Below are 18,294 nucleotides of genomic sequence, written 5' to 3' on the forward strand. Positions count from 1 at the left end.
TTTCTCTTTTTCCATTGTTTACTTCGTGGGTATAGTGAGGTGTTTCAGGTATAGTGACGTAATGTAACGTCCGCGGAGCCGTTACGTTTGGACCAATCCGCGGACTTCCTCACACACACACACACACACACACACACACACACACACACACACACACACACACACACACACACAGCGGGACGTTGCAAGTCTGGCTGCTGCGAGGAGCGGGACACTGTGAGCTGGCTCACTGGTGTGGGGTCGGCGAGACACCGTGGAACTCAGCCTGAGCACACACACAAACTCCCAGCCAGGCTGCGGGTGTGTTTCGGGCTGGGTTTCGCTGTGTCTCGCAGACTGGGCTCACAGGAAGGGGGGGCAGGAGCTCCAACAAGCAGTTTAGGACAGAGAGTGAATACACAGACTATACAGAGATGCTGTGAGAAACCAATGTGAGTTTGGAACATTGCACAATATAAATATATTTTAGTAGACCTCACCAATGGAATTATGATCAGTAGAAATGGCCATGACGTGGGACCTTTAACACTAACACACTTAAGAGAATTAAAATGAATAAAATGCATTGTTTTTACCACCCTTATAAAACCAGTCGCTTTTCAAGCTCTCAAGATCGCAAACTTCATAACGCTTTAATTAAAAACATGTAGAGTCGTACCTTAAGGTCAACACTTTACTATGATTTATTGACGTCCACACCCACAAGTAGCTGATTACAGTCTCCTACAATTGCAATTCAATGCATCACTTCACTTTCTTACTAGGCTGCCAGCAATCCACTTAGTGTAAACCAAGGAGGGCGTTTTAAAACCTCAAGGTGTCCCTCAAACACCTCGACCTTCATGTAGCAACACTTCTTTGGAGACTCATAGAGAATAGATACAATATCACATCTTGGCTTTCATTTGGAAGCTACTTCACACACAACACCGTTACAATATATAATAAGTGCCGTCTGCAAAAGGGCTTTCCTGGTCTTAATAGATTCTGCATCACGACATGATTGAAACATGTAAATATAATCAACGGATCAGTTTTAATCCACAACGAATCAGGCAAAAGCCCCTCATTACTGTGTTTCCCAGAGACGTACTAAATGTTTATTGTAAATAAGACCGTCAGCTGATGAAGGAAGGAAAATAAAGGATTTCTGATAGTGTAAAAACAAATGTGCAATACAAAAATAAAGTCTTGCTTTGCTCCGACGATAATAACAATTATATATACTGTGCAGCCCTAATTTTGATGGTATCTCTATTTGCCCTTGTGTGTGTGTGTGTGTGTGTGTGTGTGTGTGTGTGTGTGTGTGTGTGTGTGTGTGTGTGTGTGTGTGTGTGTGTGTGTGTGTGTGTGTGTGTGTGTGTGTGTGTGTGTGTGTGTGTGTGTGTGTGTGTGTGTGTGTGTGTGTGTGTGTGTGTGTGTGTTCCCGTCTTCCTGTGGGATGAGCCACTGATTGAAGGAGAAACAATCAGCGAGAGTCTCATTACACGGCTCCCCGCCATCAGACGTGTCAATAATCACAGCAGATAATTGATTTTAATCCTCAGAAAGAATCACATGTTCTCACACAAGACCCACAACACAGAACCATCATCATCCTCGTCACGTCTTCTCTCGGGAGGATTTTCCCGCACAATATTACACTGATAAAGCCGTGTCATAATTATTGTCAGTGTACGTCCTGCATGCAGAGGGATTTGTAGGTTGATATCTTTTTAGGCAAAGTTGGGTTACACATACAGTATAAGGAATTAGCTTTGGTCTCCGTTATTAAGTTCCTTATAAAGGAGCAAATATAGAGTAGAAAAACTATTTAAAAAACATTTCTTAGTATAATAAAATAAGTGCATTATATCAGAGATTAAAGAGGAAGACCTATGCAGTTTTAAAAATGTATAATTGAATAGAAATGTGAAAAATATACACATATCCAAGGTTTGCAGTATTTTGTATAAGGAATGGCTCACATGATCACAATAATTAAAAGGGGCCTATTATGCGTTTTGGGTTTTCCCTTTCCTGTAGTCAGTGGCGGCGCCAGAGTGTTTGTGTTGGGTAATCTATGGTAGGGCTAACCCATACAGTGGTGGGGCTCAAGTCAGTATTTGCAATGTAATTACATGCACCTCGACAGTGAAACGCCACGCGTGAGGTTTAGATTATTTCTCAATCCAAATGGAACTGTATGAAATAAAACGGCACACATGTCTTGTAGTAAATAAAAAGGGATCCCTGTGAACGTATGATAGTACACGTTGAAGATCCAATGGGGATACTGAATGGCGGTTCCCATTGATCTCATCAGTAAGGCATGACGCAGACCCAACGTTTCGTTGCTCTGATTGGGTGTCGGTCTATTCAAATTGCTTTCGGAGGCATTTTGATGTGACCCCGGCCGCGCTGATATTATAACGCCAGAGAATTTCCACACCTTTAGTGTATAAAACTCCCCCACTACTTAGACTATTCCTTGCACCCCTCTTCTAGCATAAGCCCGAATGGTCTCAACCATATTGCATCAGTCACGTGCACTTGTTGTTACAGCAGGGTCAGTTTGTGTGTTGTGGACACGACCCGTATATTTTCGCAAGCCGTATTCTCAACATTTAGCATTTTGCTTATTGTTTAATTTAATGTGCTACTTTAACATCATTGTTCATGGTGGGGCTAAGCCATTTCTTGGTATGGCTGTAGCCTACCCCAGCCATACCCTGGCGCCGCCACTAGTACCTGTAGTGTGTTATTTAGATGTTAGTGCATGTAAATGGTCTGCACTCAGTGACTGATTTTGCACTCTCTGATCATTCCTGTGTTTTCTTTGAGAGCTCTATTTCTGTTCACAAAAATGTTCAAAAAGAGATAACCACAAAGCGATATTTAACTGAAAATACTAGGGAAATGTTTACTCAGAATTTTTCTTCCACACTTGCCCCTGCTAACATCTCAGTAAATGAGCTAGTATATCATTTTAATTCAAAAAATTAAAATATTATAGATGCCATTGCTCCAACCAAGGTAAAGGAAGTGTCTGACAAGAAAATATCTCCATGGAGAAAGGCCATGACCACGAGAACAGAAAAAAGAGAATGTCGAAAAGCTGAACGCAGGTGGCGAAAAACAAATCTTCAGGTTCACTTTAAAATCTATAAAGAGAGACTTGGCCTTTATCATTTGGAATTGAAAAACGCACGACAATCGTTCTTCTCTGACATCATTACCAAAAACAACGCACGTGCCTTGTTCGCTACCGTCGACAGACTAACTAACCCCCCAGTGTCAGTAGCCTCTGAAAAATTCAGAATATCAGATAAGCAGTCAGTGCCTCTGCATCAGAAACAGCAAATATGTTGTCTCTGTGTCCACCTAACATCAATTCAGACATCATGACACAATTCCATCAGATTAATGATAAAAACCTAGAGGACATTATACAACTTCTGAAATCCTCCTCCTGCTGCCTTGATATTAATCAAACAGGATTTTTCAAAGATGTTTTTCGTTGCATGGCCTCAGATCTACTTCATATAGTAAACAAATCTCTTCACTCAGGTATTTTTCCACAGGCCCTGAAAACTGCAGTCATTAAACCGCTCTTAAAAAAGAATAATCTAGATGCTTCAGTAATGAACAATTACAGGCCCATATCAAACCTGCCATTTCTAGGTAAAATCATTGAAAAAGTTGTTTTTCAACAGTTGAGTAATTTCTTGCATTTAAATAACTGTTTCGATGTGTTCCAGTCAGGCTTTCGTCCAAACCACAGCACTGAGACTGCTCTTGTAAAGGTCTTTAATGACATCCACTTAAACACAGACGGTGGCAGAACTTCAGTGTTAGTATTATTAAATCTCAGTGCTGCGTTTGACACTGTTGACCACAACATATTACTAGACCGACTGGAAAACTGGGTGGGACTTTCGGAAACAGTTCTAAATTGGTTCTAAATCCTACCTTAAAGGACAGAAACAACTTTGTTTCTATCGGTAAATACACATCTGAGTTGACAAATATGACATGTGGGGTTCCTCAAGGCTCCATCTTGGGGCCTCTTCTCTTTAACGTCTACATGCTACCACTGGCTCAGATAATGAAGAACAACAAAATAAGTTACCATAGCTATGCAGATGACACACAAATGTACGTAACAATTTCACCAGGAGACTATGCTCCAATTCAAACACTGAGTAAGTGTATTGAACAAATCAATGACTGGATGTGTCAGAACTTTCTCTAATTAAACAAAGATAAAACTGAGGTAATGGTTTTTGGAGCCAAGGCAGAACGTATAAAAGTGAGCGCTGAGCTTCAGCCTGCAATGTTAAAAACAACAGATAAAGCCAGAAATCTAGGTGTAGTCATGGACTCTGACCTGAGTTTCAACAGTCACATTAAAACAGTTACTAAATCAGCCTACTATCACCTAAAGAATATATCTAGGATTAAAAGACTAATGTCACAGCAGGATTTGGAAAAACTTGTCCATGCTTTTATCTTCAGTAGACTGGACTACTGCAATGGTGTCTTCACTCACTAAAGGTCTCACTAAAACATCTATTAGGAAGCTGCAGCTGATTCAGAACGCCGCTGCTCGAGTCCTCACTGACACTAAGAAAGTGGATCACATCACTCCTGTTCTGAAGTCTTTACACTGGCTTCCTGTGTGTCAAAGAATAGATTTCAAAATACTGCTGCTGGTTTATAAAGCACTGAATGGTTTAGGCCCGAAATACATTTCTGACCTCCTGCTAAATGATGAGCCATCCAGATCTCTCAGGTCTTCAGGGACTGGTCAGCTTTCTGTCCCCAGAGCCAGAACTAAACATGGAGAAGCAGCGTTCAGTTATTATGCTCCAAATATCTGGAACAAACTCCCAGAAACCTGCAGGTCCGCTGCAACTCTGACTACTTTTAAATCCAGCAAGAAGACTTTTCTTTTTGTCGCTGCTTTTAATTGAACTATTCACATCTTAAACTGCACTGTAACCTTTATCCATGTATTTTTTCTTTTAATGTTTATTTTATTAGCTTTTCTTTTTAATGACTGATTTTAAATGCCATTTTCTTAATGTCTTTCATTTTTTTTAAAGCACTTTGAATTGCCTTGTGTTGAAAAGTGCTATATAAATAAACTTGCCTTGCCTTGCAAAGGCTAAAATCCCGCGATTTTCTCTCGACAAAATACTAATATGAACGTGAAATGAGCCCATTTAAATTGTTGTTTACTGTTTGTTTTTCGTTGTGGAGAAACACCCTTAATCTTCTGCAGTATTGTCGCAGCCAGTTTCTATACTAGCTAATCAAATGTGAAATGTGAGTGTTAGCCTGATTCAGGTCTTTGTCTGGAACATTGTTTACTCAGAAAGTTTAACGTTCACACAAACTGAGTCGATGTGGTTATTTACCATCATGTCAACATCCTTCACTTCCTGCAATGCTGTGATTATGCATGTCACTTTGAATAAATGCGGTGTGCCGTTGATCTCTCATTTCCGACAGTGTTCAATATGCAGCAGTTAGCTAATGCATTTACAAACTGTCAGCGAGGCACAGAGACTTCTCCGGACGTTTATAAAACTCTGGCAGCATTTCAATGAAGCTTCAAACCTGAGGGATGAGCGTCTCTGTTGAGCTGCAGGAGGGGAACCAGCAGTTCATTTTGTATCCTGTTAAATTACACACTTTTATCTTTGTCTTTCAGGCCAATAAACTCCGAACCAAGACCCTGCACAACACACTGAACCCCGTCTGGAGCGAGACCTTGACCTACTACGGCATCACAGACGAGGATATGGTCCGAAAAACACTCAGGTACTCCCAACTTGATGTCTGTATGTGTTCTGAAGGAAGGGATGAAGGACTGGAAGAATGATGGGGAAGGAGGAAAGACCACCAGGAAAAAGGAAGTAGGAAGGATGGAAAATGTAAAAGACAGGAAAGGGAGAATAACAAGTAAGAGTTCAAATGAAAAGGTACTAAGAAGGTGTTGAATACAATTGGAAGAAAGAGAATAAAGTAAGAACAATGTAAGTGATAGTTTGTAGAAAATAAATGAAAGGAACAAAATAAGAGGAAGGAAAATGGAAAGAGGAAAGGAAGGAAGGGAATTGTAGGTGAAATGAAGGTGACATGAGAAATGTGATTAGGAGAGATAAAGAGGAAGGAAGGAAATGAAAGCAATGGAAGGGAATCATTGAAGGAATTGAAGGGAAGGAAAGATTAGGAAGGGAAGGGTTAGGAAGAAATGAAAGGAGACCAAGGAGAAAGGGAAGGTAATGAAAGCAATGGAATGTGATAGAAAGGGATAGGAGGGAGGGAAGGAAGAACATTCGACTATTTGAGGGGAATACAATCAAGAGAAGGACAAACAGAAACAAAAAAAGTGAAACAGAGGTGAAAGTAAGAGAGGGACGTTTTTGAAAAAGGACTGAAAGGAGTAAAGAAATGTATATTTGATAGTTTCTCTTCTTCATAGCGTCTGATTGTGTAGCTGCTTGTATTTCATGTGGTTTCAAATATGATATTTTTACTGAAACGGAAATCCTGTTTATGTTGAATCTAAATCGGCCGTGAGATAACTTCCTGCTCTTTGGTTATTAGTATTTCTCTCCAACACCTGACCAAAACCTGGATCAGGAGCATCTGCTTCTATGATAAAGCTGTTATGCAACGGAAGTGTTACTTCACTGTTCTTGCCTCTTTTATTTTTACCAAAGTGTTATCACCGTAGTAAAGTAGGTTATACAATCATATGCGTAATCATTCAAGGAGCTTCACGGCGGTAACATATCCCAACGAAAGGTGGGCCGCACGCACAGAGGGATCTAAGTTTTCTGTTTTCCCTCCATGCACCAAACTATTACGGTGTTGTTCGTAGAGAGAAAGTGTCATTACTCCCACCTGGGGGGCTAATATTACAACCGGGGTGTCTTTTGGTACGCATATCTGGGTTTTGGACTGAACTAGAAACAAACTTAAAGACTTAACTTTGGATTTTAAGAATAGACACGTGTCGCTCTTCTTTGTCATCTTACAAACAGATAATAGGATTAATAGGATTGAAAATCATGCACATTTTAGGGTAGCCACTCATAATAATAATAATAATAGATTACATTTGCATAGCGCCTTTCAAGGGACCCAAGGCCGCTTTACAAGGTGAACAACAAACAGACGGAGCAAATGCTTTCGAGTCAGTTTGAGCTATGTTTTATCGATTGTTATGCTTTTATTTGTCTGAGCCCTTATGTGCCTTTTATCTATTCTTATGTGTTCCTTGTATCTATTATTGTAATATTATATTTTATTATAATGTTATGTGGCGGTGAAGCACTTCGGTAAACCCTCTGTTTTTAATATGTGCTATATACATAATGTGGATTGGATTGGAAACGATTAACGGCCCGTCCACACAGCAGCGTTAAAAAAATCTTGACAATCTTGGAGGTGGGCGTGTCTGAAAGCTTGGGGATTTTTTGCGAGCAACGCGACCAACAACCAATCACATGAATCTCCCGCCCCCGACATACAAAGCAATAGCAATGTTAAAACGAAGTACACTGGATATAAAATCCCCAAACAGGCGAAAACCTACCAGTTTCACCCACTGTCTCTGCCACCTCCCTCCATGCCTGGTTCCTCCGGTTTGTATCCCGGTAAGTAAATAGGGACTGGTCATAAAGAACCGGGTGATTTGCTACCGCAATAACTAACTTCTCCTCCATTTTCAGGACTATAGAAAATGAACTGCGGTATGTCACTCCCAGCTTGCACGCGGTTTGATTGGCTAGCGCTTGTACTGTCAGATTTGCATAAACGGGATTTGATTGGCTGACGCTTCCACCTCAGCTTCAAAAGTTGAACATTGCTCAACTTTTGAATCCTGAAAATCCTGGAAATCTTCACTTTGAATGACGTCACCCCATTCAAAGTCAATGGGCAGAAGCATTTTTTTAACGCTGCTGTGTGGACGGGCCGTACGTAAAAAAAAAAGGATTGTTTCAAACCAGAATATCCTGACAACTCTCCGACTGATGGGCACGAGATGTTACACAAACATTCAAGACCCCTCCTGATAAATCCCACCAACTTTCAGGTTATTGTTGGTTATCATGTTATTGTTATAAACTGACAACACATGGTTTGTTGTGTTGCAGTGCAGGAAAGACATGACCGTTTCACTCCCGCAAAAACAATAGACGTCAAGTATTCCGACACCTCCTGAGATATATGATCTGATTAACGCTCGCACACACATCTCTTCACAAACAGCACCTTGATTAACCATTTCCCTGGAACAATACAGAGAGAGAAGCCTCCACAGATTGAGATGTGCACCTGTCCTTGCAGCAGATATTATAACTTCTGTGTGTATCGTTGTGATTCTGATCACATCCCCTACGCAAGATGCTAACACACATCACTGCTGCACAAAGGCTGCATGTTTCCAGAGGCTGGTTGTTGGAGAAAAGCACTTGACACGAAGCGTACTCCACTACAAGAGTGTGAATCATGTCAGTGCTTACATATCCTGCATTTATCCAGGGCCAAGATCTGAGGAGAGCAGCGCGGTTTCACACCGATAATCGACATTCATTATAATTGTAATGAAACGCTGGAGAGGAATATAGATCTGGAGTGTAAGTGAAGCTCTGTGTACTGTATGTGCAGGTCAGTGTGTGATATCAGGGATCTTCTTCTATTGATCGGAGACTACACTGGCAGACATACAGTAAAGGATGCACTGAAAAGATGAAGCAAGTGTTTATGGGTTCAGAGGATTGAAAACGAACACATTATATAATATAGAAGACGTACACCAAGGCCGTTTCCTTCAATGCATGCTGGCAGAGACGTCAGAAACGTTTTCAGTATGTTATGTTATCCATTGTACACAATGTGATGTTTCTGAATACTCCACTGAGACTTCAAGGTTTTCAATTGAATCAAATAAAAAAAAAGTGAAATCCTGTGAAAATAGGGATGCAACTAAAGTTTATTTGTATTTGTATTATTAGGTTATAATCTAATAATAAAGAATATGGAGTTTTATTGTTATGAAATCTGCTCTCTTAATAAAGTTTTGCTTTTCTTGACCTTACCCCTATTTAATCGAGAATTCTTTGTTTCACAATTAAAAAGCCTGCCTCTGTTATAATAGGCACGTTCACACCGCAGTACTTTTCCCACTTTAGTTCCGATTTAGTTCCGAAATGTCGCATTCACACCAAAAAGAGCCAGAACTTAAATTAGTTCATGAGAACCTTCACCCCCTTTTCCGGATTGCAAACCACGCCCCGTAAAACTCCCAAAAAGTTTTGTGAAGCAGCCATTTTATTATCCTCGCATTAGCATTATTAGCATTAGCATTAGCCCAGCGCAGAAACGCAGAAAGACTAACTTATGGCAACACAAAATAAAACATGGGAGCGGTGGAGATGAGGAGGTGTCGGCGTTCTGGCGATTTACTCAGAAGTAAATCAAAATTAAGTCAAAGTAAAGTAAAATGTCAGTCCCCAACTCCGAGGACTTCCGGCCGGGGACTTTGGGCGGCAGTATACGCCGTGAAGTGGTTTGCGGCCTGCCAGTACACCCAAAGCAGATGAAGAAGAAGTGACGTCAGCGGCTTCATTTGCATAATCCTCCCCCAGGGACTTATTCCGGTGTGAACGCGTTCTGTACTTAGTTCATGCGAACTAAAGAGTTCTCATGAACTAAGTTCTGATGAACCTTTGTGGGAAAAGTACTGCGGTGTGAAAGCGCCTATTGATTAAATTAGATTCGATTTATTGTCATTACAAATAGTACAACGAAATTCATTTGCAATCAAATTAAAAGAGTGTCCATCCCAGTTTCTCAAGGTCCACAGTTGAAGATGATGTCTTTACATGTTTGTTTTTTCAGTCCAAAACACACAAATATGTATATTCACACACAGAATCTTTGGGTAATTTTAGCAGGAAACATTTATTTTAAAGTGAATTGGTTAGTGCAGCTCTAGTGAACAATTGTGATTGTATCCACGCTGTTATAGAGAGGCGAAGTCACGGCCATCTACTTCCACCCCATGGGACCTTATTTCGGAAAAAGTATGTATTGAAGTCAATGGGGAAAGAAAAAGTATCTTTCGATCCCGTTTGAATTGTACCATGAATTACACACATGATGTTTGTCAATCTTAAAAGATAATTTCCGTGTCAAAAAAGTCACAGTTTGTCGTAAAACTGTTGAAATAAAAGACTATGAAAAATACGCAACTAGAAAGACTACAAATCCCAGAGTCCCGGTCCCGCATGCTGGCTCTCACGGAACCGACTAACTCCCCTTGTGTGTGTGCACATCTCTCAACGTGCCCTGACTCGGAGTGATTTTCACCTCTTTGAATAATTTCCGCCTCATTCTGAGAGAAAGAAGTGAAATATGTCAACGTGACGGCCGTCTTGGTGTGTGGTGCGAGACGGGAGATGCAGTTCATTGAGCGGTTTCACAAAAAAAAAAAAAAATTACTTCACAGTTTCACGACACATTTAAAAAAATGTAACTTGCAAAATTATCTTTTAAATTGACAAACATCATATGTGGAATTTGTGGCACAATTCAAACGGGATCAAAAGATAATCTTTCCCCATTGACTTCAATACATACTTTTTCCGAAATAAGGTCCCGTGGAGCTCCCCCGGAAAGGGAGGGACTTCGCCTCTCTATTGAGATCAACTCCGAATGAAATTCAGTTATTCCTTAGCCAGTAGGCTTGTTTGAGATGAGCTGCGGCTCGCCTCGAAAGTAGACGAGAATAGCCGATTGCAGCCGGGGGAGGTCTCAAAAAGCTCGCCTGAAGTCGGACAGCTCGGAGTCGGCTTGACTCGGTTTGCATTTATAAAGAATGCACACATGTGTTTAATCGTTAATGTCAGATATGTACTAAGTAAATACATTTGTTCCTGCTCAAGATTAGATTCAACTTTATTGTTATTGCACATATTACAGGTACTGAGACAACGAAATGCAGTTTAGCTTCTAACCAGGTGCAACAAGCAGTGAAGTGGAAAGTAATGTACACAATCTACAGAATAACATATAGAACGAATTGAATGATGAATAAACAGTGGGGTATGAATACACTAGATATCAGCCTGTGAGCAGTATGAACAGTGTGTATGAATATGCTAAGATATATAAAGTATGAAAATGGTAAGTAGTGCAAGTAAAGTATAAAATATATAGATATTAATTTCATGATGATAAACATTGTGGAACGATGATGAAAAATGGGAATGGAAGTGGCGACGTAAAACTGACACAAAACAACAACAAACTTGTGCCGCGCCAATGGGAGAGCTTCATCCCCAGCATGGGGTAAAAACCACCAATGAGCGCTCAGCTTGAGATACCAGCGAGTCGTTTCCCATCAAGCATTTCGCTTCTGCAGCTCGTGGAGAGAAACTGCTCCGCCTCGCTCTCAAGGCTGCCGGAGTCTTTGTCCCACGAGATTTCAACGTCTCATGAAGTCAAGCTTCCAGGCAGGGGCGCCGCCAGGGATTTTGGGCCCCATGAAAATATATCACATTGGGCCCCACCACCAGGCACAGGCCACTTTGTTTATAAATTACCTCGAGGGCCGTACGAAATGGTCTAGCGGTCCGTATACGGCCCGGGGGCCGGAGGTTCCCCACCCCTGCTTTAATATAATAACATTAGTATTAATATCATAACCAAAATGTCGGTGATTAACATTTTGTTTACAGACTGATCACTCAATGCATCAAACGGTCCATCATCCTAAATAGACTAAAAGCAGTTTTTTGTTTTATATAGATCATTGGCTATGTGGGAAAATGCTGTGTTTGAAATGTATAATTTAAATTAGATGTTAGCTTTTTGTTATATATATATTGTATTCCAGTTTCCCTTCAGATATGTTAAGTGGCATTCAACACAATGCTGCTCACCTCCTTCAGTTGGGAGAAAAGCTGGTTCAGGTTCAGCCTTATGGGGGGGACAGGGCTGCTGAGCCTAAAGATGGATCTGTTGGACCTGGTACCAGGGGGAGGGACAACTGATTTAGTATGAATAGGCGCTACAAATGTGCCTGCATTTATTAAAGGTAGGTAGGTACTGTAGGTAAGAATGGAGAAACCAGCTCGAGTGCGCTAGAATTTGAAAGTACACAACCGAAAAAAATCTGCCCCTTCCTTCAGAGTTCCTTACAGAGCCCCTCCTCCAACGAACGTGCACATGACCAATGAGGGCACGAGATAAGTTTGTGCACAGATGGAAGGCTGACAGGCAGGTAGGCTATCCAATTACTTTAGCCGGGCCGGCTCAGATGATTGGTCGTGCTTTTTACAGCGCCACGGCTTCCACAGATGAATTTTTTTGTAATTATTGTCAAAGCATTTAATATATTCATTGCTATCGGGATGTTAAGAGCATTCCATGGAATATAACAAAAATGGCTTCTGAAGTGAATTACCTACCCCACCTTTAAATATCAGCTAAAAGAGCAGTGAAATTAAAGACCTCTGAATTTTCTGTAAAGATATTAACAGTACTTAATGTCAGCTTAGTAAACAAAAAAACATTAGCTAACAGACTAATTTCCACCACTCATGGACCACACCCACCTTTTCTTGTGAAAAACTGGGTGACATACTGTCGCCCTTTAGTCCCTCTCTCTTGTCTTTCTCTCCTTTCTCTTCTTTTCTTAGAGCCTGACTTTGTTGGTCGTTGAAACATGGTACAACACACGTATGTAGGCTAAGTAGCATCCCTCCTCACATGCTTTCACTCTCTGCAAGTGCCGGTGCCGCACCGCGTTTGGAGGCAGGACCAAACCATTACACGTAAATAGAAGGGGGTGTACAGAGGCTTTGGGTAATTAACTTGTGGTAGAAAATAAGTTAAATGAATCGTTTCACTTTAAATGTGTTCCTTGCGTCCCTCACTTGCGTTGTTTCCCTGCGACTAGTCCCTCCCACCAAGGAAACCACGGGAAGCAGGGGCCGTTTCTCAATCGCGAGGATGCTTGCTTGGTAGCACATGTCTTCCGAGTCACTTGCTTCAGAAGCTAGGCAAGAATCCTTCCTAGCCTCGGAAAACGACGAGTGGAACAGGCGAGCAAGTGTGCAGGTGTGCGTCATATGAGAGGCCCCGCCTTACATTTTCCGCCACAGATTTGGGGAAATTGGTCTGTGCGCAAAGCATTGTGGGGATTTTAAGGACACGAAGTCTACCCATGTGCAGCCTCTAAATTACCCCCAAACCAAGGACGCGGCCTCGGTGGAATTCCAAGTATGCTGGAGATTGGAACAGTCCTTCGGCGGCACTCGATGACGTAACATCCTTGAAATATTGGCTTGGTAGCCAGTTTCCTCGAGATTGAGAAACAGCCTGGGAAATGAGTTTTGAAGTCACATGAAGCGAAGTCTGTTTGTGATGACACCGCACAGCTGATCGTCTGACAGCAGCCAGATCAGTGCATGCGCTGCATCGTCCAATCAGTGAGCGATACACAGTAAGGGGGCGGGGCGAGTATCTGAGGATTTCACCGGAGGATGGTCTGGTAGTTCTTCGATTATCGCTGCATGAAACTCTGCACAGTGCAGTAATCAAATCTATAAGATCTGCACAGTGAAAGGAAGTTAAAGTCCTGATTTGGTTTCAAATAGTTATGACATTAACAGAATAAAGTTATTTTTCCATCTTCTGAAACATCTTCTCACTTTAGAATATGTCAGTGTTTTGATCTGGAGACGGCCGAATGCATCCTAAAGCGTAATAATCCCATCATCCTCTGTCAGGCTGATGGAGTCTGACAAAAGGCTCATGAACTCAGCGCGTGGCTTCAGTGCGAAAGAGTCAGATTTATAGAGAAGGGGATAGTTTGAATTGAATCCCTGCGATGGAGGATGATGAGCTTCGGGCGGTTTTATTGTTTAAAGCTTCACAAGAAATATCCTGAGCTCAGCTTTATTCTCTCTTCTCTTTTCTTTCAGGATTTCCGTGTGTGATGAGGACAAATTCAGACACAACGAGTTCATCGGGGAAACGAGAATCCCTCTCAAGAAGCTGAAGCCCAACCAAATCAAAAACTTCAACAACTGCCTGGAGAAACAGCTGCCGGTGGGTCTGACAGAAGTATCTCTAAATATGATTTCCTGGTTAATAAGTGAGAAACTAGAGCGAAGACGATACATGTTAAAGCTTGGTTTTTTAGATCATGTATGTCTACAGTGGCGGCGCCAGGGTATGGCTGGGGTAGGCTACAGCCATACCAAGAAATGGCTTAGCCCGACCATGAACAATGATGTTAAAGTAGCACATTAAATTAAATAATAAGCAAAATGCTAAATGTTGAGAATACGGCTTGTGAAAATATACGGGTCGTGTCCACAACACACAAACTGACCCTGCTGTAACAACAAGTGCACGTTACTGATGCAATATGGTTGAGACCATTCGGGCTTATGCTAGAGGGGTGCAAGGAATAGTCTAAGTAGTGGGGGAGTTTTATACACTAAAGGTGTGGAAATTCTCTGGCGTTATAATATCAGCGCGGCCGCGGTCACATCAAAATGCCTCCGAAAGCAATTTGAATAGACCTACAGCCAATCAGAGCAACGACACGTTGGGTCTGCGTCATGCCTTACTGGTTGAGATCAATCGGAACCGCCTTTCAGTATCCCCATTGGATCTTCAACGTGTATTGGATCTTCAACGTGTACTATCATACGTTCACAGGGATCCCTTTTTATTTACTACAAGACAAATGTGCCGTTTTATTTCATACAGTTCCATTTGGATTGAGAAATAATCTAAACCTCACGCGTGGCGTTTCACTGTCAAGGGGGGCGATATAGCGTGTATGTAATTACATTGCAAATACTGACTTGAGCGCCACCACTGTATGGGTTAGCCCTACCGTAGATTACCCAACACAAACACTCTGGCGCCGCCACTGTATGTCTAACTATATAAAAGATACCAATAGCAGTGAAACGACACAAATCTCGAAACAGGATGCAATGCCACGACGAAAAACGTAAAGAAAATGCGATGTATTTCAACGTACACTTCTGTATTACCATTTGCATATAGCTATTTAAGCTATTATAAGCAGGTCATAATTCTTCTACAATATATATTATATGCTGCTGTGAAAACTATATTTATTCCAGTTTTCCAGGAATATGTTCATTTTTCATGTGAAAGTGAAACATGTCTATTCCCGTTTCTGTAACTCTAACGAGATTTCTTTAAATGTGGTTTCATGTCAATGGAAAACCCAAAAATATTCATTTTAATATGATTTAAAACAGCAAAAAGCAGCATTACTCAAAATAATGACCTTTCAGAGGCTGAAAACCGCTTTTCAATTCAAATAACATTAACAATTCCTTGAAAAATGCATAAATATCAAAATAGTTGGTGAATCTTTTCAGGCACTTATCATTGCGGCAACGAAAAACCTGATTTCATTCGGGTAGAACCATTTTTTATACTTTTTTTATATGAAACATCACCTCTCTACATCGTTATGGCATGAATCAGAATCTCTGTAAGGTGATGACGTGGGAACAACAATTAATGATGTACACGGTCAAATCTGATATCTGACTCACATGTATTTTTATACCCTGAACCACAAGCAACACTTCTTCTCATGATGTTTCCCGCTGAACCTATACCTTCCCCGTGACTAAATGTGAAAATGATTCGGAGAATTGAATGTGAGAACTGCTTGAAACCACAGCAGAGCGTAGATGGACTCACTCCATCCGTGCTCTCATTGTCTTTTATTGCATTTCCTTCCAGTAATGTCACCGTGGGGGAGCTTTTAATGCATCTATGTTGACCATCACAACATGCAGAGGCTTTTTGGACCAGTCGAAAGTTAATTATAAAACAGACAAGTCAAATCAAGCAATCTTAGCCGTGATATAATAAGCGTATACCACGGGTAGAATTGTAGTTACTTTTCACAACAAGTCAGTATCCCTCCGTGTCTGAGAAAAGCTACAACCATTACAACTGTTACATTACGTCCGTTACGAAACTAACTAACTAACCAAGCTTAAGATGGAAGCATGTAAGGGATAATGTGCAGCAAGGACTTATTGACCGTTGTTAAAGGACGCTCACATCTGCAGAAAGAAGTCCGGTCGATTGAACTGTATACAGTTGGGCTGAAAAGCAAACTGCATGCAGTATAATAGTGGATATATTTTGGTTTTAGCCAGAAAAACATACATTTCGTAACTATTTAATGACATTATGCAAACCAAATGAAGATAAATAGTTGTATCTATGCTAATAACAAACCTTATTGACAACCAATCATAGTACGTTTCTTTATTTAAAAAGGAAATGTATTTTATTGAGCTTTCAAAAAGATGGTGGATGTCAACGATCTTCAGGTGCCGCGAAAAAAAGAAAAATAATCAAGTGAGCATCAGGCAGGATAATGACATCTGGCACAGAAATGTGTGAACAGCAAAGGATCAGACTCTGGTATTTAATGACGAGTTTCCACACGTTGTACTGTAAAGGAAATTAGAATTGATCATGGCTGCAGTACAAGGAAAGCTTCCCTTTATTCCAGGATATCACCTGACCTGTTTTCCTGGAAATACATCCCATTTTCCCTGGAAGCTCCAAAGGACTGAGTGTTTCCTGGAAGCCGGTCACTTCCCTTTTAACATTATTGTTGCTGCTTTGTTGCTAGCTAGACGAACAGAGAGTGCTGCATATCTGTGTTATTCAGCTCTACTTTCATTTACAGCCATCTTCACGTCCGAGGTGTCCGGTTATGCTGCGCATTTAATTCAATTCATGGGCATCCTCCAGACAATCTTAATTGAGTTTTATGTCAGCCAATGGTACAATTAGCTGGAGAATGCACAGCAGCGTGTTTGTTTGTGTAAGTGGATTTAATGTTTGGAAAAGGGGAAATTAAGCTCTGTGAAAGAGAGCAGCATGTTGTATATGCTTAATGTTTTATCGTATTTAATTTGGTCTGTTAGTTGTGTGTGTTTATTCAGGTCGTTCACATGTACTGTTGGAGTTATGTGTGTCAAAATAATGAGGTGTTTTCATGGTATGAGCATTTAATAATACTCAAATGTACATACATATTACTGTAGTCAGGCTGTCAACTCAGCTGTCAAAAAGCCTAACTCTTTCCACCTCTGATGCCATTTAACTTGGCCACTTTATTTTCACTTATTCTAACGCATACCTTAGTCAGATATCATTACAAATATTGTATAACGATGCATGTTTTTCATGATAGCTTATTTATCTACCCGATTAAAAAATAACAAAGAGAAGAAGTAAAGTTAAAGCAAAAAGGCCAGCCATGCTCCATGGATTATCTGTGAGTTTTAAATAGAAAATAAGACGTCTGCATTTCAATCAGGAGAGACTATTTTGATGTAAGAATACATATTTATTGGCGATAAGGCCCCGTTGTGCGGGAGTATCATTCGGGAGGGGAGAACCGATCCGATTAAACCCCCCGGGGTCTAGACCCTGGTGGTGGTGAATGGATGGTTGGGGTCGGTCTGAAGGGGAGGGGCTTAGCTTGACCCTGGTGGTGGTGAATGGGTAGTTGGGTCGGTCTGAAGGGGAGGGGCTTAGCTTGAACCTGGTGGTGGTGAATGGATAGTTGGGTCGGTCTGAAGGGGAGGGGCTTAGCTTGAACCTGGTGGTGGTGAATGGATGGTTGGGGTCGGTCTGAAGGGGAGGGGCTTAGCTTGAACCTGGTGGTGGTGAATGGATAGTTGGGTCGGTCTGAAGGGGAGGGGCTTAGCTTGAACCTGGTGGTGGTGAATGGATAGTTGGGTCGGTCTGAAGGGGAGGGGCTTAGCTTGAACCTGGTGGTGGTGAATGGATAGTTGGGTGGGTCTGAAGGGGAGGGGCTTAGCTTGACCCTGGTGGTGGTGAATGGATGGTTGGGTCGGTCTGAAGGGGAGGGGCTTAGCTTGACCCTGGTGGTGGTGAATGGATGGTTGGGTTCGGTCTGAAGGGGAGGGGCTTAGCTTGACCCTGGATTCAGAGAGACAGGAGGGGGGTTGCGAAGAGTCACCTGGAATGACAGCTGTCAGAGGGGAGAGCAGATTTAAAAGGGTTAGCGGAGCGCTATGATAGGCTTGTGAGAATAGAGCGAAGTGATTGGTTAAGCTGGGGAGTGACGCCCCGATCACTTATTGAGAGGAGAGTGAGTAGTAACATGGGAATAGTGAATTAATGAGTAAAGACGGTCTTCCTGGTTGAACTTGTGCTGAGCTTCATTTGTTA

General features: G+C 41.5%; 1 protein-coding gene across 1 annotated transcript in view; it reads left to right on the top strand.

Annotated features, from left to right (window-relative positions):
• Window positions 1–18,294, top strand: part of doc2b (double C2-like domains, beta) — a 190,928-nt gene that overhangs the window by 142,465 nt on the left and 30,169 nt on the right. The window contains exons 5-6 of the mRNA XM_071205513.1: window positions 5,699–5,808; window positions 13,992–14,118. Of these exons, the coding sequence (XP_071061614.1) occupies window positions 5,699–5,808; window positions 13,992–14,118 (237 nt within the window). The remainder of the gene's footprint in view (window positions 1–5,698; window positions 5,809–13,991; window positions 14,119–18,294) is intronic.

This window comes from Pseudochaenichthys georgianus, chromosome 14 (genome assembly GCF_902827115.2).
Source record: "Pseudochaenichthys georgianus chromosome 14, fPseGeo1.2, whole genome shotgun sequence".
In the NCBI taxonomy this organism is placed as follows: domain Eukaryota; kingdom Metazoa; phylum Chordata; class Actinopteri; order Perciformes; family Channichthyidae; genus Pseudochaenichthys; species Pseudochaenichthys georgianus.